Source organism: Onychostoma macrolepis, chromosome 01 (genome assembly GCF_012432095.1).
Source record: "Onychostoma macrolepis isolate SWU-2019 chromosome 01, ASM1243209v1, whole genome shotgun sequence".
NCBI classification, from domain to species: Eukaryota; Metazoa; Chordata; class Actinopteri; order Cypriniformes; family Cyprinidae; genus Onychostoma; species Onychostoma macrolepis.
Genome location: NC_081155.1, coordinates 25,220,505 through 25,247,881, shown reverse-complemented (window position 1 = coordinate 25,247,881; position 27,377 = coordinate 25,220,505). Strand labels below are relative to the sequence as shown.

Below are 27,377 nucleotides of genomic sequence, written 5' to 3'. Positions count from 1 at the left end.
TTATTGTTAAAATACTCATATAGACTCATTAATATAGACACAAGGCATAATCAATATGCATGTTAACATGATTTAAGTGCGAAAAATCTCTTATTATAAAACGGTTAGTTCCAGTCCTCGCTTCTGATTGGTCAACAGCTGTGTTTTATTCACGATAAAGCACCGCTATGACCGCCTCACCCAACCGGTAAATATCCTCCCATGAAATAAGTTTTAAAAACATCCAGCATTTTTAAACAAACTGAAAAAAAAAAAAACCTTTCTGTCCAGCATTTTATTTTTAAACACACACACAAAAAAAATGTTCTGTATACCCTGGCCTTCTAATTATCTGTCGTGTTATTGTTGGAGTACTTCAGCTCTTGCAGATGTGACCCTGGACCACAAAACCAGTCTCAAGTCGCACTGGTATGTTTGTAGCAATAGCTGACAATACATTAAATGGTTCAAAATGATACATTTTTCTATTATGCCAAAAATCATTAGGGTATTAAGTAAAGATATTTGGTAAATTTCCCACCACAAATATATCAAAACTTATTTTTTGATTAGTAATATGCATTGCTAAGGACTTCATTTGGACAACTTTAAAGGCGATTTTCTCATTATTTAGATTTTATTTATTTATTCATTTTTGCACCCTCAGATTCCAAATTGTCAAATAGTTTTATCTCGACCAAATACTGTCCTATCCTAACAAACCATACATCAATGGAAAGCTTATTTATTCAGCTTTCAGGTGATAAATCTAGTCTAGTTTTGACTGGTTTTGTGGTCCATGGTCACAAATTTAAAATAAATAAACAAACACCTTGTCGCCCCCTATTGGCGTTTCGATGTAATCTGTAGAATGGGTCAATGAACGTCTCAGTGAGTGATTCTTTTTCGTAAACTGATTCAAATGAGTCGAGTCACTGAGATGATTCACTACTGCTCTGAACGCTACCTCGGTGGGCGGATCGAAGCACAATTTGTCCCATCATCACGTTGCGCACATGGCGTAGGATGTGACTACGCCACACCCAGCTGAGTCTGAACTGCAGTTCGCAGGGACTCGCTTGTGTAATAGCTGGGGGCAACCAGTGGCACGGAGCTCATGCTGCTGCTCCACTGCTGTGCCTCCCCTCATGTCCCAATAACAGCAGAAGACGGGCGGCGCATGAGCGAGAGCCTTTTACGCGTTCGTACGATTAACGAACAATACGTGTATTTACAACTCTTGCGCTGTGACCAAAGTCAACACTGAGACATTGTAATGTCCTATCAGCCTGTTTAAAATGGGCTTGTTTTTATATATCGCCGGATCTGCCAACCCCACCGATGCCACTGTCTATGAGGTGAGAAAAGACTTGTTCAGTGTCTTCTGCCAGTTGTTTTTGTCAGACTTTATTTATACTGTTGGGCTTTGCTTTGAATGCATGCTGCAGGCTCTGCCACTTGTTGACTCGGCGATTGAACATTTTGCATCTTTTATCCACAGAACGCGTAGCGCATGCTGACTGTTTAAGTTCTTAACAGCGTTCAACTTGAGTTTTATTTCTTTTGCAATCTGATACATCTGTTTGTTACAAGTCTTGCGTGCTTAACCAATAGTCTTGCGTCAGGTCACGGAAGTGTGGGACTGTGTCTCAAATCGTAGTTGGTTGCTTACTTGACAGCATTTTTGGACGTAACATGATGGCCAAAATGCTGTCTAGATAGACATTTACCTACGTTTTGAGACACAGCCTAAGAGTAAATCTGGGCCAAGTTCAGTAAACAAAAGTTTACAGTGTTAACAGTTGCTAACAATTAAACTGTCACACATTTCAATGTTAAATGTGCTAAATTTAAATTAGAATAAACTATCAATAGTTTATGTTGTGAATATGAATCAGTGTGACTGAGTGCAAAATAACAATATAAGTTCAATATAACTGTTGATTCAAGTCGGTCAGTCAGATTGAAGCAGTCACAGATCTACAAACGTAAACAGGCTACATCTGTCACAAGTTTCTCCTTTACAAAGGTCTATGGATTTTGTTATCACTAGTGAAGACAGTGCTAATCTCTCTGTCTGTAGTTCAAAGAAGTGAATTCATCAATAAAATGTGCTGAGTGATTTATTTTCCTCCTGATTGGCGGAGGAATTTTTCCTCCTGCTCAGAGTTAGTACAACGTAGGTTGTGTTTTCTGTTACAGCAAACTTAAGTTTGTGCCATACTCAGTTTTATTCAAATATATGCATATATATATATTAATAGTAGCAAGGTGTCTAAAACATTTTCTATTCCATTTAGTACAAATAGATCTCCTTCATATTAAAGTTTTTTTTTTTCTCCATGTTGTGATGTAATTCACATTTTATAGAGTGGGATAAACAGAATATTAATACAGTAGGCCCTATAGTTTGCATAATTACATAAACAATTATGTAGACTGTGTTGTGTATAGAGATACTGTTTTTTTTTTTTTTTTTTTGTCATTTACTGGTTCTGAGGTCCAAATTGTAATTTAATTTAATTATTGTATGTAATTGAAGTTCAAAAAGAAACATGTTAGGACACTTTTAGTGAAAGCGAAGAGTCGTTCCAAAAGGACATGAGCATGTTCTGATGGTCTTGTAGGCCTGTATCGGTTTGACGTTCTTATAGGTAGAGGTTGCTGATCCTCTTTGTCATTCAAGTTTTGTCAAGTTGTTTTTAAAAATTTTAATTTGTCTTTTTACATGGGTATCACTTTAGAGCTTGAGTTAGCTGTCAGTCTAGGGGTTTTCTCAGTGCATACAGTAAATGCAAAGTCAAGAAAAAGTGATTGGCTGGCATGTGTCTGTGCAGGAGAGAACAATACACCCAAAAACAAAACAAAAAAAAAACTTCTTTATAATTAAAGATGCTTCCAAACTGGTTTATGAAGTGGTATAACAAAATTGGCTTTCACAAAAAGTGGTGGGTACATATAAAATGGCTTTTGTACTACATAAGAATAGTCAGCATATAGAATTGCTGTAGTTGCTATGCGGTTCCTTGAAACTTAATAGGCTATAGATGTTCAATCATATTAAAACGTGGTACAATAAAAACACCCCACAAAACCTGTAAATCACTCACAAGATAATGACAATACTGAAGTAGTTTAACTACAGACTGTCTGTAGTTCAATCAGATGACCACATATCCTGAAGATAAACCTCACTCCTCAGAATTCTGCTGAGGAGTGTATTGTGTAATACCGTGTGCTTTTGTTCCTCCCTCCAAATAAGAATTAAAAGCTCATGTTTACCCAAAAGACTCTGAGTTTTAGCTGACTCAGTGTTAGTATTCATATCTTGCGTTATTTATTGAGATATTTGACATTGCTGAAGAGAATTAAAGCTTGGATTAATATTACACACTGGTGGCCAAGTTAATCAACTGCTGTTAAGTGGCCATAGCCAGTTCAGATTACCATATCATATGCTGTCACTGATACCCCACTTCTCACTAAGACTGTGGAAAACTAGTCAAGTATCGTTATTAGACAGGCCAACATTATCTGCTGCTTTCAGCAGCTTCTCATTATAACCTATTAAACTTGAATTAGTTTCTAATATAATGTTTTCTGGCACCGAAACCGGATATGGACAGAGTGTCCACAGCTGCAAAGAATTAGTTCAATTTGCCAAGGTCTATGTGCCACTCTCAAATGTTACTCGGATGTTTTCGGAAACTTAAAAAAAAAAGTAAAAATAATACATAAAACGAAATGCCATTTATTTGAAAGAAGGCACATTTTCAGGCAAAACCATGAAAGAAAGAAAAAAGGAGGTGTACTACCTGAATGAGAAAATATGTGTTCATATGGTTATGTGATGATCTCCACTCTTAAAATAAAGTTTTCTTATTGGCATTCATGTTTCCATAAAGAACCTTTAACATCAATGGACTCTTTCCATTGCACAAAAGGTTCTGGTAACACTTTAGAACAGGGAACACTTATTCACTATTAACTACAACTTTTCCCTCAATAAATTCCTAATTTGCTGCTCATTAATAGTTAGTAAGGTAGTTGTTAAGTTTAGGTATTGGGTAGAATTAGGGATGTAGAATAAGGTCATGTAGAAAAAGGCATTAATATGTGCTTAATTACCACTAATAAATGGCTAATATTCTAGTAATATGCATGCTAATAAGAAACTAGTTAAGAGACCCTAAAATAAAGTGTACCAAGGTTCTTTATAGTGGAAAAAGCTTTTTCTAATGACTAATTCACACTAAGAAACAAAAGTACTATTATATGAAAACTATTATAATAGTACTATTAGGTACTATTATTAAAAAAGTACTATGAATTACTATTATTTTTCTGAATTATTTTTCATTTGGAGAATCCAAAATGCTTCTTCTGTGGCATCACTGCGAAAACCCCCTTTTGGAAGCTTGATTTTCAAGAGTGTGTCTGTGTGGTTACTCTGCTAGGACACTTGTGTGAACTTGAGACTTCATACATTGACTTAAAATGACCTTGACACCATTTGGTTGAGAGTAATTGCAAAAATGGGTCAGAAAAGCAGAATTGGTTCTGAGAAAAGGTCTTGCGTCATTTATTTTCAGATTCCACATGGCTTGATATTTAGTATTCAGTGGAATGTGATTCATTGTGTTTGGCTTCCAAATAATTTTTTGGGTCACTGTGTGCTTAATAATATCCAGAAACAGTCCAGTCTCATGTTGCAGAGTCAGCATTGGTTAATTGTGGATATTTGTGGTTAATGATAAATGAAACACTCAAAGTGCTGTGACGGTCCTTGAAAAGAATGTTCTCAAGGATGTGGCACAGGGTCATGGGGCTACACTTGACCTTCTCAGCAGAATGGAGACATTTCTGGAATTCTGTGTCTACTTTGGTCTTGAATCTGGACTTCTATGGCTATGGTTTGTGGTGGACAGCTTAGTAATGGCTGTGTTGTGTAAACTGTGTGGTAAAAACTGGCAGCGGGGGTGGCTGGAAAGTCTGTCTCAAAACAATATTTTGGCAATGTTTTGAGCATTATGGGAAGACATTTTGGTGCCTGTATATTTTATAGTTCATTTAACAACTTAAATGAACTACTTAAATCTACTACTTTTAATGTGCTGACTATACTGATACATCATTATAATATAAGATGTAAAATAGATGGTCATGCTGATGTAAAGTTTATCAAATTTGTGCTTTACATAAACAATGTGAACTGACATATTCATTAACCAATGTTCCCCACACAGAGGCAAATCACCATTACTAAATTAACACATAACATGTAACAAAATACCTTAATTTGCATCATTTAAAAATGATATGATATAATGATATTTATGTTTTGTTAAATATATTCAGAATTTATATGAATGTAGTTTCACCATAAATTCTGTGGAATTTAACTGCCAAAACCATATTTAAAATAATTTAAAAAATATATGTATCTATTTATTTCAATTATATATATATATATATATATATATATATATATATATATTAATTAAAAACAGGTTTTACTGGGGATGTGCTTGCATTGCATTATGATAATTGTACATTAAACTCAAGTGTTGCTTTAATCAGCGTTAGCTAGGGGTGGGCGATATGGAAAAAATATATCACCATTTTTTTTTTTGAAATATCACGATTCATAATTTTATCACTATTCTTTGTCATGTTGGTTTTACTATTTTGCAAGCTGTCTGAGCATTACAGCCAAATTAATTTCTCTATTCTCTATTTCTAAAGAAAAAGAAAAAAAAAGAATGGCGGATATTTAGGCCAAAGTGGGCAAAGATAAAAATCTTTGTCATAATTTTATCTTTCTTATTAAAAAAATAAGAACAATGATGCACATAATATACAAATAAAACAAACAGTGCTTTATTTTCAGGTACAATAGGTGTATTTAGCAGGAGCATTCAAGAAATTGAATGAACAAATATAAAAAAAAACTGAACTATTGAAGTTTTTCAGTCAACAGTAGTGAGTGATTTTTCTCTTTGTATTTTGTTGTTTTATTAACGTTAAATGAGTAGTTCACCCAAAAATAAAAATTCTGTCATAGTGTTTTATATTTATACTATCATTTACTTAAAAGTAGTTTTAAACCTGAGTGCGTTTCTTTCTTCTGCTGAACATAAATGCTATTTTGAAGAAAGTGGAAAACCAAACAGTTGCTGATCTACAGTGACTTCCGTAGTATTTTTTCCTATACTGTCGAATTCAATGTGGACCAGCAACTGTTTGGTTACCCACATTCTTCAAAATATCTTCTTTTGTGTTCAGCACAAGAAAGAAATTAATACAGGTTTGGGACAACATGTGAGTGAGTAAATAATGACAGAAATTAAATTTTAGGGTGAACTATCCCTTATGACATAGGTCACTAACAGGTGGACCGCGCGGTCCGGGTCCGGACCCAGAAGCCGTCCCATCTGGACCCGGACCTACATATCTAGCTTCTATTTCAACTGGTGCAGCTTTTATAGTCTTTACAGTAGTGCACTCCGGTTCGAGAAGGCTTTTGACATAATGAAATAAATACCAAACGCTAATTTCTAGTAAATCAAATTTATATCTAGCAGATCAAGGTCAGCTCTAGAGCCGTTTGGGTGCAGTCGTGCGAGCAGTGATGAGAGCAGAGAGTGGCCCGCTGCACACAGACAGCTGAAACTTTCAGTGGGTGAAAAACAATGGCATTTTCAAAAATTAGGAAAGTTGACGGGTCCTTAAAAATCTTAAATGTTACAAGAAAGTCTTAATTATGATTTCAGGAGGTATTAAATGTGGGGACTGAAAGACAAGAATTGCGATTAAACTTAAAAAAGGCTATTTATTGAATAAATATGAGCGCTGCACTTGGGCTTTGTGTACTGCCATTCCCAAAGCGCCACCTGCTGGAAGAGAATGATTTTCCATTTTCAATCAGCCCATAGGTCTGCTGTTGTCAAAGGCCAATGTTAAAATCAACCCATGTTTTTAAGCAGCAAATATGCTGAAGATAATGTGTTATAAAATGTAAACAATTAAGGCAGTAAAATATATTTATATGTTATTTAATTAATATAATACTTTGTTCAGGTCTTAAAAAAAGGTCTTTAAAAGTCTTGAAATTAAGCTTAAATATCCTGCAGATACCCTGGCCTGGCAAAAAAACATCAATTGTTTTTTAAATATAATTGTTCGGACCTCGGTTGGTGGGGAGGGTTCATTACTGGACCTCGAGCCGTTTTAGTTGAAGACCCCTGCCTTATGATGACAGTCGGCAGCATGTTTAGTTCTGTCCCTTTAAGACCTGCACGCGTCTAATATACAGACACGCATCCGTTTTTCTCTCAACTATTTACTTTTCTTTTTAGAGACAACCAACTGAGTCCGTGTGTAAACCTTGTGTGTTTTGACAACATTAGCGCAAAAGATGACTTAGTTCAGTAACCAGGCGCTGTTTAACAGGCTTTTTAGTGCGCGCGCTTCGGGTGTATGCGCATGAAATATTTAACCCGCAAGGCTTGTATGCAAATAATGTACTTTTGCGATCGCGAATAAGTGCAGTGTCCTGTCAGAGTAACTCTACCGCTGTATGTCGTGTTGTACGGAGAATATGCGCTGTAGCACGATACTACGATATTTCTTCAAAAGGAGATCGTGGAGACATTTTTATCGCCCACGATAAAACCCCTAGCATTAGCCAATATTGACATATTTATTAAAGTAAGCTAAATCAATAGGCAGTGCAGGACCAGTAAGTACAAACTCAATAGCCTATTATAAACATAATTCCTTAAATAAATGTTAGTCAAGCAAGTGTGCATGGTATTGTTGTTTGTTACCACAGCAACAGCTTTTGTGTGTCCAGGTTTCAATGCACTTCTTGTGTATGAACAACAGTACCTTCATAACTAGTATAAGCTTGTTTAATTTGCTTGGATAATGTTTTATATTTTTTTTCAAATGTAACATGAGTGATTTTAATGTAGCCTTTGTAAAAAAAAAAAAAAAAATAGATTTTATTATTTTGTATTAATTTTTAGTTTAGTTATTTTAGTTCATGAATTTAAACTAAATGAAAATGAGAAATGTTGCCCAAAGTTTTGTATATTTTATTATTGTTTTATATTTTATTGTATCTGTGAACTTTTATTTCAAGTAACGCAAATGTTTGTTTTGTTTCTTAGTCCATCCTTATTATTTACTGTATAGCAGCCCTTTACATTTATTTTCCTTACATTTATAGGCAGGCTAAACAGCAAAAAAAAGCGAAGGAAGTTTAAGTACTTTATAGGATCTAACAGAGACAGGACAAAACTGTGTATGACACTGGGCGATGTCTTTTTTGTTACCTCTTCATGTTATTTTGAGCTGTCTACTCCCGTATTGAGGGAGCATCTCATTATAACGCAGCCCTCCTTACACTCCTCTGCTGCCTGTAATTTTCCGTAGACCAATCCCTGGCCCTTGAGTGAAGTGTGTGTGTGTGTGCACCCCTGTTCCTCTCCTGTGTATCATGACTGTTGTGCTGAAAGGACTTTCACAAGGCTGCTGAAGGACTGTGGAGTATCATGTCTATACTGCTGAAGGAGACAAGAATGGTAGAGAACTGGATCACCTAACTTTCTTATTTAATCATTAACTGATTCATGAAATGAAACAAACATGCCTTTTGAAGGTTTCTGCTTGTTTTGTTCTGATCTAGCTGTAGGCTTTATTTTCTTGATGGCAACTGGGTGTGCTTAATGTGTAACTGGATTTACTTTAGAAAGAGAAAGAAAGCTGATTCAAAAGGTTAGGTAATTGTTAGATTTTGCTGTGCACAACATTGACAATGTGACTCTATCAAATATGAAATGTTCAGACAGCTTTTGTTCTTTTATGTTTGGATTTGACATGAAAAGTCTTTTTGGATTTTGAAGCCAGTGCTTTGTTCACCGACATGATGCTTTTATTCCCAGATCTAACGAGGTTATTTCAGGTTGTAAACATCATGCGTTGCAAAGATATTTGTAAAATGTTTTTTTATATTGAATAATGTATTTAAAACCTTTTTTTTTTAATTAATGTATTTAAGGTGTAAGGAAAATATGTTTTGAAATTGACTCCACATGACATTTTTCAAGAATGGTATAAAAATGTTCTGATACATCAGGTTTCATTTAATTTTTGTTAATTTCTGGACATTCCTATTTGTCATTGCCCCACTTTTCTGGTAAAATGTTTGTTTGATTCAGAGATTTACCTGACAAATTTGTTGCTTTATTTCACACATATATAAACACAGATTGCACCATAGCATTGTGTTTTAGAGTGAATAGTTTATCACTAGTTTAAGGAATAGTTAACCCAAAAAGGAAAATTTGCTGATCAATTACTTTCCCTCGGGCCATCCAATATGTTTAAAGAATTTGTTTCTTCATTGGAACAGATTTGGAGAAATTTAGCTTTACATCACTTTCTCACCAATGGATCCTCTGCAGTGAGAAAACAGTATTATAGAGAACTTGTATCTTAGTTTGAAGCATTGGTTTGAAGTTAAAAATGTCTCAGCTTTTCACTTCTCAAGACGTTAATTGTTGGACTGGAGTCGAGAGGATTACTTGTGGATTACTGTGATGTTTTTATCAGCTGTTTTTTGGACTCTCATTCTGACGGCACCCATTCACTGCAGAGGATCCAACGATGAGTAAGTCATATAATGCTAAATTTCTTTAAATCTGTTCCCATGAAGAAACATATTCATCTACATCTTGAATGGCCTGAGGGTGAGCACATTTTCAACAAATATTCATTTTAGGGTGAACTGTTCCTTTACGATTTGCTGTTCATGAGATAAATGGTGAATCCACAAAACATTTATCTTGTATCCTGTTTTTTTCCTCAGCAGGTTCTTCACTGTGAGGGTGTGAATAATAAAAGCTACGTGTGTGAGACGGGACACTGTTGTGGGGAGTCGCAGTGCTGCAGCTACTACTATGAACTCTGGTGTAAGTACATTGTGTTTATTATAAGATTACAATGTTTAATAAGAACTCATAAAGGCTCGGTCATATTTACCCTAGAATGGCAAAGAAGGAACTGCTTGATACAGAATGATGAAATTAAACTTCCAAAAATCAGATCAAAGTTGAATCAGATGTGACATTTCTTCTGATTGAATAAATAAGACCAAGGCTCAGAAGAACTAAACAAAATATATGCCAAAACGAGGAGAAAAGCTTACGATGCTTGACCTTCTGCAAAGTGTGGAGTAAAAATGAGACTCGCAAATCCTTATGCAGAGGGTGTGACCATTTGCGCATTAGCTGTGGTTTTAGTCTAAGAGGAATTAGTCAGGATTTAAGTAGCAGTATAGAGTACAAAGACATATTTTAAATATTTTGCTGGTTTGTGTGTGGCATTATTTCTTTGTGGTTTATTTTTCTTCAGGGTTCTGGCTGGTGTGGGCCATCATCTTCATCCTGAGCTGCTGCTGCGTTTGTCATCATCGTCGCACCAAACACAGACTGCAACAACAACAACGACAGCATGAAATCAACCTCATTGCCTACAGAGAGGTTCACAACTACACCTCACTGCCCTTCTACTACAGTAATGTCATCCTTCTTATTTAAAGTTTTTTTGTTTTTAGCTACATTTATTTATTTAGCATTTCTTCATTCTTCAACCCTGGAAACTAAAATAATCTAATAAATTAAGATTGACTTGAAAGTCAATCTTATTCAGAGTAATTTGGAAATAGATGCTTTTTTATATATATGTATACTATGTAGAAGAAATATTTAATTTGCTAGATTATGTTGATTTTATCAGTGCTTGTGTAGAGCAGCAATAAAATGATTTGTACAAATTGGGGCAAAAACATTTAATCTAATTACATAATGTAACTTTAAATTAATCACATACATTCTATATCAGTATATCTCAGTATATAATCTTAATATGTGTTTGTATTGAGAGTGAAAGGTTTTCTCAGAAAGATTTATTTGATGGGCTTGACCTGGTTTTGCTGAAAGATGAGACGATTCATATACACCTACACCTCCTACTCTGCACCTGCTGCCTTTTGTTTGTTTACCCTCAGTGAGAGCACGTGTGAAACACAGTCTTATCAAACATTTAGTTTGAGTTTTTTTTTTTTTTTATGCCATGGGATGGCAAGGTTTGATCAAAGTCCTTATTTAAGGCATGCCGGTTCACATGTCGAGCACCTTGAAAATGCCCCCTGGCAGTTATTTTCTGTGTAGACAATAGGCATGCAAATACAGCTGCTGTCTTCTCTCCAATCTTTAACCCTTGTTTGTCAAGATTATATTACAGTACCGAGCCAAACCAGCAACACATTTGGTTAATATTAGTGCTGTCAAATGATTAATCGCGATTAATCACATCCAAAATAAAAGTTTTTGTTTACATAATATATGTGTGTATATTTATTATGTATATGTAAAGACACACACATACAGCATATATTTTGAAAATATTTAGATGCATTTACATGTATATATTTATATTAACTTATATATAAATATATTTAATATATAAACGTTTCAGATTTTTCTTAAATATATACATGCATGTGTGTGTATTCATATATACATAATGAATATACACAGCACACACACACACATATATATTATGTAAACAAAATCTTTTATTTTGGATTAATCGCGATTTAATCATTTGACAGCACTAGTTAATATTAAGTTAATTTCTAATAGTAAAAATAGTATTATAGTCAATAGTCCTTTTACAGCATTAAGCTGACTGAAATCAAACCTTAAGGACTGTGTGGACAACTAATTGCATTATTAATAATATCAGTATTCCTGTTCTCAGTGGAAATTCTTGTTGGCTGTGATCAAAAAAAAGGCAAACAACACAAGTGCACAAAATTGATAAATTGAATAAAATGGAATGGATAAATATAGACACACATTTGAGGGAGTCAGAGTGCACTGTACTGTACAGACGTAGTGTTAATCTAATCTGTGTTGTGAGCACATCACATGATGATAACTACATCAGTTGTTATTGTTGAGTTATTTTGCTTTATCATTTTATGGCATTTTATTATTAAATCTTGAGATAGTGCCATAAAAATGCTTGCTTACAATAGTTTTCAGTCCCTGAAACTGAAGTGTACACAATGAACCTAGCAGAACATACATTACCTGCCCCATAGAAGAGATATAGAGCTTTATTTGGCTGTTAATTAACTGCATTTTCTTGGTCTGAGAATAGTAGACCTCCTGATTGGAGACCATTCAGCTTTTTACTGTACTGTACTAAGTACCCTAATACTTGATTTAAAGCTATTAGTACAAAACTGAACATTCTGTAAAGTGCAATCTGTTTCCATCAGCCATGGATCAAGGACAGCTAACAAAATCTGATGAGTCACACTGATTGTGGATGTAATGAGCTGATAAACTTGGCATTTTGGGTTTTGTGGATTAACACAGTCTGTTAAAAATAGTGCATATTAAAAAAAAGAAGTGCTATACATTGTCTTGTTAAAGTGATATTTCACTTAAAAATAAAATCTGAATGGTCAAAAACAGTTGAAAACTCTTCAAAATATTGTTTTCTGCATAAGGCCACATAAGATAAATGAAGTCGAAATTGACATCAAATGTTGTCAGTTTTGGAACAACATGAGCATATCCCTTTAAAATGGTTACAACTGTATCTCTTCAACCAAAATAAAGTCTGAATTTTGAATGCTTCAAATTCTCCTTGCTGTTCTCAGACATTTTCTCACCATTCTTTTTCTTTCAGGATTCCTACCCAACTATCTCCTTCCAGAGTACGAGGAGGCAGTGCATCGGCCCGCTACACCCCCTCCTCCATATAGTGCCTTAAACGCCAGCCCTCCGGCCTACACCAGCCCTTTAACCACTGACCAGCAGGATGCACACTGCACACCCAGACAGACCACTCCAGTGCCCCCTGCATCCGACACGCTTTGTTCCAGACCCAGCCTAGAGGAGATCCACACCTCTAATGGGTACCACCAGAAAGAAGATGGCAAGGGCGAGATGGAGTTAGAGCGGGGCAGATCCGCACAGAGCTCTCAGCAGCCTCCCAGCATGGAGAAGCAGAACAAGTGCGGGAAGGAGCCGCTCAGGAATGTGGTGATACCTGACGAGAAAGAGAGGATTCTGGGAAGACACCGCAGATTCACGGGGGATTCTGGGATTGAGGTGTGTGTTTGTGGACGAGGCTTGGAGAGCCATGAGCCCAAAGAATTCGAGGGGCTTTTGAGCGAGGAGGACCAGGAGGACTCAGAGGATTTCTGCGAGGAATGTGGCCTTCGTTCCTACGGAGAGGAAAATCAGGGACTTCTGTCCCCAGAAAACAGGGTGGAGCGTGGAGCATCGCCAGTGTCCCAATCACAACCTCATCTGGTCTGCCTCTATTTGCATACTATTAATGAACAAGAGGGTCCACAACATAGTAACACAGAATCGTAAAGCTAAATGCATGACATTACTGGGAAAAAAAAAAAGTGAGAGGAGGACAGGTGTACAGGAAAGCTGCAGTGTGCAGTGCTGAGTAATCACACAATATATACATTTGCTTATAAGTATGTTATGGAAACAATTGGATGTTCTCTGTATCTTTGTTTTATGTAAAGAGCATCTTTAATGCGGTTAAAAAGCTCAAAAGTGCACAAGGAAGGGCTCTACTTGCTCCACTACACGATACATGTGGTGCTGTAATGGTGTGTTCAGGTATTCCCAGGAGATTCATATTCACGAGTTGAGTCGTCATAATTATGACATCAGATGTGGTTGGAGAAAGATGGTGAGGTAACTTTTCTACACACACAACAATCCACAAAATGATAAATAAAGACTGCACATAAGGTTTCTTTTTACTTTTTAAAATAGTTTTATTTAATGTATAAAGGTGCTGTAAATTGAATCATAGTCTATCGTAATTGTACAATACCTTTGTACATGCAACATAGCTAGTTTTATTGTAAATGAAAAAGAAAACAAATTTCAACACATTTACCGTCAATACGTCCGGAACTCAGAAACTTTGTATGGAATATCCATAGTTTCCATCTTTCTGACATGACTTGTATGCATAATAAGACATCCTCCAGGTGCGACCACATTTACTCTGATTTCAGATTAATTGCAATCCGTGTGAACAGGAGTTTCGCAGATTCATGTTCAAGTTGGTAATGTGAATTTGTTGCATTCACCAACAGAAAGCTGCTTGGTTTGAAATCGACTTCTGTGTGAGCATTGCTTCATGCATTGTGGACCATTTTTACCTTCGAAACCTCGCTCAAATTTTACTAATGTGACCAGACTTTAACTGTGGAGTCTTAGGACCGAGGTTCTAAATACGTAAACACTAGTGTGCTGAACTCGCAGTGTCTCAGGACAGTCAAAGAGCAATCTAAAAACTGTCTGAACACCAAAAAACAGCATATGCTTTTAATATCCATGTTGACTTTCCCTAATATGATGGGACAAATCTTATTGGTGTGTATTAAGTTTTTGTTTTGCACAATCACGTTCTTCTGAATGAATCCTATTCATGATTATTCATTTCAAATACAAAGTATTTACATACAGTCTTAATTCACATTTTGTCTGTTTATATTGCCGTCTTTTTGGCTGCTGTATGCTCTGAGTTTTATAGCCAAAGTAGGCTATACAGATTATGACAAGGGGCAGATGTTAGAATTAGGCTTGGAGCTTATAAATGCTGCTTTATTACTACTAATCAGTTTTTGATTGCAAGCAAACACTTCATAATGTATATTCCTTTGAATTTGTAGGGATAAAAGCCTTGCCAAAGGGAGGTGTCTTTAGTACACAAGCATTTACTGCGTAAAGTCAGTTCTTGTTTAGTCATTGATATAAGCTACCAAGTAAAAAAACTTTGTTTTTTCGCTGGAACATATTCAAGTGAACTCCAAAGACAGAAACATTTTGATGTTTTATAATGATAATATACATAAATCTATGTGTAAAGCATATCTTGTTGAACTTGATGTTAGATGACACATATGGGTACAGATTTGATTAAGCTGTATGGTGGTAACATGATTTTTGTTTTCAAGTGCCTTTTATATAATTTTTGCACTGTTACAACCACTCTAAATACGGTTTCACATGCCAGTTGTCAAGTATCATCTTGAACATTAGCCTCATAGAATATAGTTTTATAAAAAAGCTCATGAATGCTCAAAAGCTGTGCCTTGATTTTATATTCACATGCAAACTAATGAGCCATATATGTAATTATAAAATGATTTATTTTTGTATTTCTGCACCAAAGTAGCTTCAGTTTCAAGTTGACCACTGAAGCACTCTTTCAAAGCTCTCCATGTTAACAAATTAATTTATTTTACTGCCCTAATGAATGTTATTAGTAAAGAGATTTGCTGCTCTTACTGGTGTCTCTGTGATGACAATCTATTATTATTATTATTAGAGCTAGCTTGGAGACAGATACCTAATCAATCTCTTTCTCTGATATATTAACAAGATGCTGATTTTCAAAGTCTTAAATGCTCTGATGCATCACACATAAGACTTAAAATATGATTTTATATTGTACAGTCTGCAGCTGTTTTATCTAACAATCTATGTAATCATTTGAGTTCTGGCGCAGTTCATATTTTTATCTGTTTATCTTGTGTTATGCAAAAAAACTAATCGTGACACTGTCCATTAAAGGCCAATCAAAACAACATGTGTAAGTGTTTTGTTTTGTTACGTGTGTTTTTTTTTAAGCGGTAGGGATCCTGATTCATTCCAGTGACTCGAATCTTTGAATCGGTTCACTAACAAGATCCGTTCAGTGGCTTTTTTTTTTTTTTTTGAATAGTGCAGTGAACGGATCTTTTTGAACTGGTTCCAGTGCATTCAGAGGCGGACAGGCCTATTGAATTATTTTTACTCTGCTTTAAAAGTACTTTTCAAGTACTTTATCAGAGTGTTTTTCTTTAGAAAACTTCACATCACAACATTCCAAAGCATAATATTGTACTTTTTACTGCACTGTTTCATATTAAATTTAATTTAATACTTAATTACATTAGAAATCTATTACTTTCTTACTTTTACTCAAGTAAAAGTAATTCAAAGATTTACTTGAGTAGGCTACAAAAAAGTGCTACATGTTTAATGTTCTTAAGTATTAAAGGTAAAACAAACAACTTTTATTCATGAAATGTAGTGCAGTGAAAATTATGTACGGAAAGCATACTCTATCTCTCCCGCTCTCTCTCCCTCACAGACCGCACATACATAACAGTTACAGTTTGCACACACACTAACATACATCGCCCTAATGATGCTTAAAAACTTAAAAACAGCTTAAAAACAACGGCGCTGTTCGTGAACAAAAGGAACTAAGTTTCACTATAACTAGAGACGTTGCTGCCGAACACTATTGAGAGACGCACAGAGGTAATCTCTCTCTCTCTCTCTCTCTCTCTCATAATTTAGTTATTAAGTATATTAACTGCATTAATCTGCTATCAACGGCTAAAGCCTCAGTTAATTTACTAGGTTTAAAATGGCGTTTTGGAATTAGCAACGGAGGCGTTGGCTGATATGCGGAAGAAATAATCCTACTCACAACAGCGATTTAAGTAGAAATACTGGACGAATGCCTTGAAATATATCATCTGATCGATGTCTTGAGGTGTGGAAACCGTAGTATAAGCGGAATAATTGACTTCGGTCCGTTTAATTATTAGAAAAATAATGCACACCTCAGGTGTAACGGCCACTCCACCACCTCGGGTGCGCATTATTTTTCTAATAATCCAACAGCCCGTCGTCAATTATTCCTTACTTAAATCACTGTCGGTCAGCAGTTCTTGGTTCAAGAAGGAGATGTCACAGTACATTTAGTTTGTTTACGAACGAGATGTTTTGTTCAGTCAGTGTCGCTTCGACACCGCTTCGTTTAGTGAAGGGAAGATTCGTTCAGAAGGTCCAACAGCTAATGCAATGATTTAAAACTCTCAGTCGAATGACACTTGCTCGTGGTGTTTGAAATCAGAAGCAAGAACGAAACACAACTTCTTATGCTTCGTACCTTCATCTTGCTTTAAACGTTATAACAACCCATATTAGTACCATGTTGAATAGCCTAAATGTGACAACGGCTATTAACTAGACAATAATTTGATCCAGATCGACTTTAAACTTTATTTTAAGTAGCCAAACTGTAGTTTTGTAAATATATATATATTTTTTTTTAGCATAACACTCACAAGGGGATACATCAGAAACACTGTTCAAAAGAACAACATGCGACCCAAGTTGATAAAATACATATACATAAAGCAGTAAAATACATATACAACCATAATACAAAACACAATAAATACCTAAATAATAAATAAAAAAGATATATAAACAGAAAAACAAATAGATAAAAAATTAGCATTAACATTTAAAATAATAATAATAAAATAAAATAAGTAATCGCACATAAAACTGTCAACTTCAAAGAATTATCAGGAGTAACCCTTAATTTTTTTTTAATCAATACGGTTGTTAAACATATTAATCTGAAACATCTGAAACTCGACTTTGTGTAAATAATACCATAGTAATATTCTTTATTATATTATATCTTATTGTTCATTTACTGCAGTACTTTATGCATGATCATGATCATGTTTCCGGTACGGATCGAGTAGTGATCATGACCGCGGCATTTATGTGAGTTCCGTGGGCTGCAGCATATCGATCGCTGATTGGCTGGATGCGTTACGGAAGTCGAGAAAGGCTAGAACCACTGATCTGTATTTATATCAGTGGCTAGAACACAACACATACTCGTTCAGCGTTTAATCATGGCAGACGGACCTACAGCAGCCAGGTAAAACTTGTAAAACTTGTTTTTATTGTTTATTTATTGTTGCTCGGTATTCGAATATTTTACATATGATCTGCAACATGACTCAAGCTGGAAAAGTAACTGCTTTCATTTTGTAATAACAGATTATTACGTTACGTAGCGACTGGAGTCGCCCAACATATAGGCAAAACAAAGTCAAGTATTCTCAGTACAATTTCTTATTATTGTTCACAGTAACACTGCAGTTGCAAGTGTCTACAATGACGTGAAGGTATGTTTTTCTCAAACTTTTAAAAAACGGAACTGAGTTGACTTTTAAGGGTTGTATAATTTAAAGTGATCTTGTATAACAAAAGGAAAGTAATTTCATCAATGCCTGTTGTTATTTTCTATATCCCACGTCGCAGCCAATACACCTAGTCACCATAATAACATTAATATTTTAATTGCTGGATTGTGTTAAACACGTTTAATGCTCACAATGGTGTAAAATAATGAATCTTTAATACAGGAATACTATGGAAAGACACTGAAGAAGTCTTCTGATCTGAAAAGCAATGCCTGTGTTCAGTCTGCCAAGCCAGTTCCTGCATACGTGAGAAAAGTCATAGCTGAGATCCATCCAGATGTCGTTGCAAAGTGAGGTTTATTCGATGAATGTTGTGATGAATTAGATAATACATACACATGTAAGATGTCTTTGAGTAAAACATAGTGACATTGGCTGCCCACTGCTCCGGGTGTGTGTTCACGGTGTGTATGTGCACTTGGATCATTTCTTTCAAAAGGAAAAGTCTTTACATAAATCTATATATTGCTATGAATTAAAGCGGTACCTAAACACCTACTTTATTGGAAAGCTCCTCTCATTAATAAGGAATAATCATAATAAATTAATATTTTGATTTCAGTGGGCTTAATAGGGTCACTTCCCCTGATGATATACTGCATCTAAAATATATGATATATCATATCTAAAAATGTAGCCAGTGATTGATATAAGATTGATTATGAATACAAGTTATATTGCTTTATTCTGATGATACTTCTGCTGACATTTAAAATTCTTTGCCGTTTTACATATTGATGATTCAGTACTGACCCCTTGGTGGCAGAGTAACTTGTGTCCCTCCTCTCAGGTACTATGGCTGTGGTCTGGTGGTCCCTGAGTGTCTGGAGTGCTGCATGGTGCTTGATCTTGGATGTGGGAGTGGACGGGACTGCTACATGCTCAGCCAGCTTGTAGGAGAGAAGGGACATGTCACAGGCATCGACATGACTGAAGATCAGGTAAATTCATTTCAGGTTTTAGATAATACTGTAATGCTGCAATACAGGCTTTTGCTACAGGTTATTTTATATGGCAGATTAGTAAACGTGTACTTCTGTTTTGCTGATATTTCAGTTCTGCTCAATTACAAAAAGCAAACCCTTTTATAATACACATTATTTACAAAATATACAGTTGTGTTGTTTGTTTTTTAAACAAAACGTGAGACTAATAATTAGTCATTAAATACTGTAATTGATCGACAGCACTAATAAATATATATTTTTTTATGTACTATCCTAAATGCATTTGACATAATGGCAGAAACGGTGTATGTGAACTGCTCAGATGTCTTTGTTTTACAGCTTGAGGTGGCAAGGAAATACATTGACTACCACACGCAAAGATTTGGTTATAAAAAGCCAAATGTGAATTTTGTTCAAGGCTACATTGAGGCTTTGGCAGAAGCAGGTCTGGAGGAGAAATCATGTGATATCATCATGTAAGCTTTCACAGTTTCATAATAGTAGCCCATTTGTGAAGACAAATTACTTCTAAATTCTAACTGTTAGTTACTTTTTAGCATAAACAAGCAATTTATTGGCAGTTTTTGTTCTTTTATTTCAAAAGATCAAACTGTGTGGTGAACCTGTCACCTGATAAAGCCAGTGTCCTGAGGGAGGCTTACCGTGTACTGAAGGTACTTCGATTTCATGCTGAATTCAGTTGAATTCTTTATTTTTTAGATCTGATTTTTTCCAACCCTGACTCTCAGATGCTATAATAATAGCCTAGAACATGTTAACATCTTACTTTGAATATTTTAAATATGAATATCTTTTGAATAATGGATATCTTTTGTGCCTTTAGCTCAATAACAAACAAAAAGGATGTTGATTTGCTCTGTCATTAGGATGGAGGGGAACTGTACTTTAGTGATGTTTATAGTGATGCTAGAATCCCTGAAGACCTCAAGGCCAACAAAGTATTATGGGGTAGGAAAGAACATAACGTTTTGTCCAAATTAGCCTGTTTTCTTCCTTAAAGTCTTTAGAAAATCTCTTAAAATGTCCTAATTTCCCTTCTACAAATTAAGGCTTTAAAGGGTCTTAAATCAGAGCGGATGGTCTTTAATTCATTAAGTCCCAGCATTGCATATATTGCTAAAAATGAATGTTTTTGTCTCGTTGAATGTTTTCCAATACAAATATCTAAACATCTTTAAATCAAGATGCATTTATTGGCTAAAGAAGATATGAAGTCTTGTTTTCTGAGGAACTGGACACAATTAATTGAGTTTATGCCTTGATCTTGATTTAATCATCTTTAAACATTTGCATTGAAATATAAGACAGTAATACTGAGAAAGAACATCACTTTTTGTTATTTCCATACTCTAGTGGCTTAGATCAGAGTTATTCCAGCTTTAAGCTTATTTTCTTGTAAAACAAATCAGAAAGTAACTTTTGTATTTTAAAACGTATAATACAACAGCTAATACAATTCATTGTGCTGCCTAGACATTTACATTTACAGAACTTGATGTATTGTGTTCTCTTAAATTCATTCCTTACACTTTCTTTTCTTGGTCTTAAATGTAACATCATAAAACCTGCAGAAACCCTGCTTTCTAAATGTTGCAAGTTTAACTTTTCTTGTGTTAAATGTCACATATAATAAAATGACACTGATACAAGCTTCTTTGCATGTACTGATCAGGTGAATGCCTCAGTGGAGCATTATGGTGGGAAGACCTGATACGACTGGCTGAAGAGGTTGGGTTCTGTAAACCCAGACTGGTTACTGCTAGTATCATCACTGTGGGCAACAAGGAACTAGAGAAACTGCTTGGTGAGATGTTTGGGTTAAAATATGCCACCTTCTAATGGTAATAGTTAGCACTAGACTATATTGAACTAATTCCACTTGTCTGTGTTTGCTGCAAAGAGAAAAAGAAAATCAGTGTTTGATTTTCTGAAACTTATGTTATTGGCAGAGCAAAACTGAGCAGATTTTTTTGGTCAATTTGTGTATGAGTTTCCAGTGTTAACATTATTATAAGTATAATTAAATCCAAAAATTACAATTAATTTCCAAACCTGTATAAATTTTATTCTTCTGCTGAACACAAAAGAAAATATTTTGAATAATGTTGGTAACCAAATCGTTTTAGTGACTATTGACTTGCACTGTATGGGGGGGAAAATATCATCTTAAAATATCATCTTTTATGTACCATAGAAGAAAAAAGGTCATACAGGTTTGGAATGACATGAGGATGAGTAAAGGACAACACCATGGCTGAATCACAGCCATGCTGATTTTCAGTCCAAAAACACTCAATGGTCTGGAGGAAATTACTGCTTTTATACCACAGTTACCACATATGTACCATATGTGGGTTTTTGTACCTTAAAAAATTCTTGTGTGTAGACCTACTTAGTTTCCGCCACCGAAAAAAAGCCCAAGCCTGCGTTGCTAATTTGAAAGTGGTTCCTAGTTTAGAATTGTATTTAAAAAAACAAACAAACAAAAAAAACCTGATGCATTGATCAGTTGAACATTGAGAGGATTTTTTTTTTTCCATCATTTATTTATTTTTAAATGTAATTCTCATAACTGTGTAAGTTTATTTGTTTAGGAGACTACAGATTTGTGTCAGCCACATACCGGCTCTTCAAGTTATCAAAAGGTTCAGAGAAGAAGTCCTGTCTGGTCATGTACAATGGAGAAATTACAGGTCTGGAGGAACGTTTTGAGTTTGATGCCCAGTATACCTTTAAGGTGTGTAGCTACATCCTTCAACAGAGCTCATAATGCATATAAGGTCCAGCACATTTCCCCCTAATTTGTCCTAATAGTTATAATTAATGTTTTTGAATAAATTAACAGTAATGTATAGAATAACATCCATATGGCTTAGCTGTATTTGAATCATGACTAACTATACCTTTTGTTTCTGTTTTTTGTTGTTGTTGTTGCTTTGTCTGTTGGTTACATGGTTATATTAAAATGATCTGCATATGTATGTTGTGCAGGGAATTACGTTAAATGTTACATAAAAGTCCTAACACATACTGCTAATGAAACGTTTGGGGTCAGTAGGATTGTTTTTCTTAAGAAAAAGGATGCATTATATCGATCAAAGTAATAGTAAAGCCATTTATAATGTTATTTCTATTTCAGATATAAAAAAAAGTTTATTTTGAACTTCAAAGAATTCTGAAAAAAGTGTTATGATTTCCACAAAAATATGAAGCAACAGAACTGTTTTTAACACTTATAATAATAGTAAATATTTCTTGAACAGCAAATCAGCATATTAGAATGATTTCTGAAGCATCATGTAAGACTGGAGTAATGGCTGCTGAAAATTCAGCTGCATTATAAGAATAAATTACATTTTAAAATGCTTTACAATAGAACTGTTTTTTTCTTTTTCTTGGACCAATAAATTAAGACTTGGTAATCAGAAGAGATGTTAAAGACGTTAAATTTTTACTGACCCCAAACCTTTAAACAGTTGTGTATGTTGTGAACAAGCATGATCATGACACTTTAATGTGCTTCTCTAGGTGGATAAAGAGATGGAGGTGGATGGTGATGTGGCCAGCATCTTGAGCAACTCCAGATTTTCTGGAGAATTCACATTTCAGCATCAGGGGCTGAAAACTTCCGGCTCTGGAGGATGCTGGGCCAAACCCAAGGTAAGTGACTCATTTCCTACCAGTGTGTTAACATTCCTCGTTTTCTTAGTCTCTGTCTATATTCAGTAATGCACTTAATAGTATATCACGCCTGTGCATAATGGTCCAATTAAGTTTTAGTTGTAAAATCAGTTTTTGTTGCAATTTTAGACTAATCAGCTTTCAAAATAACTACTTGCATTCAAAATATTTCTCATTGGACCTCTTAAGTTGCTTTAGTCCGATCAGCCACAGACACACAAGGTTATCCATCTGTACCAAAAAGCCTTGGCCACAGAGGATTGCCCTCCCTTTCAAACAAAGAATGGCATCTTATCAGTGCTAGTGGTGATTCAGTCCCTTCAAACACAAGGAAGGATTATTTAGAACTACTTACAACAACACTGAAGCACAATTTTAGAAATGCTGACCTAAAGATATAGTTTTGGTTTTACTCTTAACGCTTTTAGATCTAAAAATATTCTTGACATGCTTCAGCTGATTTTTACCTTTACACAAAAAGCCTATAAATATAGTCTCATAGCTATATATCAGAGGCATGTAAGTGCTTTATACTTCAAATCTTTTTTTTATATTATAATATAATAAGGAAGCATTGCATCCAGATTGATGCTGTGTGTGTTGTTTTAGACCAGAGTTTTTCAAACCTATTGATACCCTGGCCCCCACAAAATGTGACGGACCCAGATAAATACAGCTATATATCTTCAAGTATAAAAAAAAATACTATGTATTATAATGTGAAAAATACTTTAGTTAAGTATACACACAATGTATTTATTGAGATCTGGCTGGCCAAAAAAAAAAAAAAAAAAGCAAATACTGAAGAGTTAAGGATTGGATCATTATTGTAGTGATTAACTTGTTTATGACATGTTGGGGTAAGGTGGGGTAAGCGATTTCTGGTAGCCAATGTTGATATTTGAAATCACCAAAACAAACACGCCCCTACCCCAAAAGGCTCTCTTATTATCTCCCTATTTTGACAGCTCCGCCCCACACATACTGTCGCGTCCGGTGTAGACACGGTGTACGCTAGAGGGCTGCATTGGGTTTGGGCTCCGGCGGGACCCAACGCAAATCTCGCGGGAGCGGGCGGTTTTACCTCTGCTGCGGGCGGGAGTGGGCGGTAGACCCGCAGGGAACGGTGGGATTTGGTGTGTAATAGAAATGGTCAACACATTAAGTTGAGAAGAAAATTAAAGCTGCTGTTTACATGACAATAGCAAAGCAAGGCAAGTCGGACATCTGGAAACAATTCTGAATTGTCACTGAAAAAAAATGGGAAAGAGTTAAACTTCGTAAGTTGCCATAAATGTGCACAAGGACATAAATCTGGCACCTCTGCCCTGAGGCGACATACCTATTTTCTAAGTTATATCTATGTGTTTATTTACTTAAGTTAAAATTATTTCATATTTTGCTTTGGCTTATTTAGCATACTTAAACTGTTTGTTAACAGTTAAGGTGATTGCACACTTGAGTCTGAAATTTTTGCGTGCGTTTTTCCGATTTTTCGTATTCCTCATCCTATCCTATCAAAATGCATGCTATGGATGTGAAAAAGCAGAAACTCGAACCTGATCCGATTTAAAAAAAATTTTTATGAAGGACGAAAGTTTTGGAGGCAGTGTGTGACATAATGTGTATTTCTTTTTTAACGTGCGAAAATTTCGGACTGGGTGTGAAATGACCTTTAAACTGTTTGTTTAGTAAATCGTTTGGTGCTGCTGTATCAAGCAGTAGGCTACTTTTAAAAACTGAGGTACTGCTATTTGTGCTTTTGTTTTAATGGTTAATGTTTAATAACGCTAATAAAAAAAAATACCCAATGTTTTTGTCAGGTGTGGTGCTTTGGTTTAGCATTAATTCATCTTATTTAAACGCAATCATGTTTAAATCCTGCTATTCTGGATGATAAGTTGAACGAATATTTGAGTATTTGTGTAGCCAACATTTTTTTACAAGCTCTGAGAGAAAGTCCGCGGGAGCGGGCGGGAGTGGACACAAACATTGCGGGCGGGCGCGGGCGGGAGTGGAACACGCAGGTTGCGGGAGCGGGCGGTCCTGAAGAGAGAGGGAAAACAATTTTCATGTTGGTCAGCATTGCCATCTAATTAGCCAATATCGTCTTAAATAGCCTGCATAGCACTTCATCTTTTATAACATGGGATTTTGAACAAATATATTCAATCTTGATTTTTGTAAAATGTTGCAACAAGATATTAATTTTTTTATTTTGTGAAAAATTAGTTTTTAAAAAAATACTTTAAAGTAACTACAAAAATGCATGTAAAGCAAATATCTTTAAAATAAATTTCGTGTGGAGCATGTTCCCGATCCACGTAATGTTCTCACCTTTTTTCCCCATTACCTGTTTGCATCTCTGTGAATAATTTGGCCACCACAAAATCCTCAGCTTAACCCTATTGAAAGTATTTAGGATGTGCTGGAGTCAACTTTTTAGACAGTGGTTTGACTCTCCCATTGTCAATACAAGATCTCAGCCAAAATTTAATCCGACTCTTGATGGAAATAAATGCTGTGTTATCGCATGACGTTGTTGAAACTATGCCACAACGAATGCACAATAAAATCAAAGTTAAAGGCAGTCTGACATGCGACTCCAGCACATCCCAAAAAGGTCAGGACTCTGTGGTGGCCAGTCTTTCACAAATTGAGCCTGATGACTCTTGCCATTGTTATCCTGGAATATGTACATGGGTACATCTTCCCATATGTTTTTTGAGAAATAAAAAGCTACACACTGCATCAGTTAGTGTTAAACATACAACATGCAAAAAAACTTAAATCACTGCAATAATGATTCAATCTTACATATTTGCTTATTTTTTTGGCCAGGCAGTGTACACACACACATTATTGTTTGAAAACCCTTGTTATAGACAACTCTGGTTGTGTTGATCAAAGAGATCTGCCCGTAAGTTTTGATTCAAAATTGATTCCATCATCTTATTCAGTTCCTGAATGCAATGAATTTGACCATGCCTATGATGTAATAGGATGCACCTGCGTAATAAATCAAGTGTCGGTGAATACCAAAATGATGTAAATTATGAATATACTATACTTCGAACCATTGAGAATCTTCCTCTCTCTCCAGGCAGTGTCAGTGAATCCCTTTGAGCTGGTCCAGCAGTTGGGCAGTGCAAGCGTAACTCCTTCCACTGGGGGATGCTGTGGAGACCAGCAATCATGCTGCCAGTAAATCCCAGCAAATGTAAAAGCAGTATTGTTTGATTTTGACTTGAAAAGAACACATTTGTTGTTAATTGTGACCGTGATTTTGTAAAAATTCTATATTTCTGTATATACCGTAATATAGTATTACATATAATTTGTGAAAGGCAACACAGAAAAACAAAAAGAAATCAATCAGTCTAGTAATGTTTTAAATACATCTGTAATCATACTGATAAATGTATAGCATTGACCAGTAACTCACACAGGACTATATAGTTGCATAATCTAAAGCATTCACCTGCCAGGTGTAATCTTTATTGTAATCTTTATTGTATTGCCAAGTTAACTGAAAACACATATGGTTTATTGAACTTTTGTAATCAAATCACTTTTTCCATTGCTGTAATAAAAATATGTTTGAGCTGACTGCCTGGGTATTACTATCAGCTGTGATGTACTTTTAAATAAATAATTTAATGATAGTGACATGCAAATCAACTTTTATCAAATGTAATCTAGCCCCAGCTCTTAAAATTTCACAACAGGACCTTCAGGTGGGAAGGGGAGCTCATCAACCCGTTCTGTGTTCTTTTTGAAAAAGGACAGAATTTGAGGTTACATGAACTTATGGAAGCTTCTACAAAATGTGTTTTTCAACATAGATTTATTTATTCTCTCTAATTTAGTGAACGTGAATTTTCACTGCCTGTTGAGAGAGTAGGATTGTGAAATATAATTCATGATCAATCAACTTTCCTTTGGTCTGGACTGATCTCTGATCCCTGATAATGATAAAATGTTCACTATATGGAGATATGACTCCACGATTATTTTTTACATCCTTTCGTAGGTTTTGCACGTCTTGCATTTCTTATAAGATCCCTCTAATCCCTGCCTTATCTATGTAAGGTACATAGTTACTTATTATATGTTTTTGTGTAGTCACAATAAATGTATAGCTTTGTTAATTTGATTTCTTTAGGATGACTGCATGAGGGCTGAGTTTCTGGGTTCAACTATGAACACTTATGTCTCGGGTTGATAAAGAACTTTTTTAAAATTGTTATAGTATAGGAAGGTCATGTTATGCCTTTGTCATAAATAAATGTAGAAAAAAAATATATATATATTTTATTTTTATTATGTAAAGATTTTGTTTTACCCTTGTCACAGACCCAAACATTCAATTTCAAGCTATTAAAATCCAACATAAATACATGACTTCTTGCATGATATGTGGTGCAGTGGGCTATGCACATTTTTTTGGACAAGTGGGTCCCTGAGTCCCTAGATGTCTAGAAGTGTGCATCCCACTTCCCATTCTTACCCCTACTTTCCTTTTATTTATTTATTTATTAACGATATAGGATATAGTT

The 27,377-nt window shown here is 35.2% G+C and overlaps 2 protein-coding genes across 6 annotated transcripts; both read left to right on the top strand.

Moving 5' to 3' along the window:
* The first annotated feature begins 1,025 nt into the window (after positions 1-1,025).
* On the top strand, positions 1,026-15,691 carry wbp1lb (WW domain binding protein 1-like b). Of its 5 annotated transcripts, none has more exons than XM_058786474.1 (5): positions 1,026-1,337; positions 8,419-8,567; positions 9,857-9,956; positions 10,399-10,560; positions 12,751-15,691. In XM_058786474.1, the coding sequence occupies exons 2-5, from the start codon at positions 8,538-8,540 to the stop codon at positions 13,443-13,445; spliced, it is 987 nt and encodes a 328-aa protein (XP_058642457.1). In that variant the 5' UTR covers positions 1,026-1,337; positions 8,419-8,537; the 3' UTR covers positions 13,446-15,691. The 5 variants fall into 5 exon arrangements, with proteins under 5 accessions (XP_058642457.1, XP_058642438.1, XP_058642435.1 ...); XM_058786455.1 differs by having other exon boundaries at positions 9,854-9,956; XM_058786464.1 differs by lacking the exon at positions 1,026-1,337 and adding an exon at positions 6,226-7,720 and having other exon boundaries at positions 9,854-9,956.
* A 646-nt stretch (positions 15,692-16,337) lies between these two features.
* as3mt (arsenite methyltransferase) lies at positions 16,338-26,427 on the top strand. Its single transcript, XM_058790714.1, has 11 exons — positions 16,338-17,841; positions 18,055-18,091; positions 18,332-18,459; positions 18,960-19,110; positions 19,456-19,592; positions 19,721-19,790; positions 20,004-20,085; positions 20,810-20,941; positions 21,732-21,874; positions 22,666-22,797; positions 25,922-26,427. Exons 1-11 carry the CDS (start codon positions 17,816-17,818, stop codon positions 26,024-26,026), a joined length of 1,143 nt encoding a protein of 380 aa, XP_058646697.1. The 5' UTR covers positions 16,338-17,815; the 3' UTR covers positions 26,027-26,427.
* Positions 26,428-27,377: the final 950 nt, after the last annotated feature.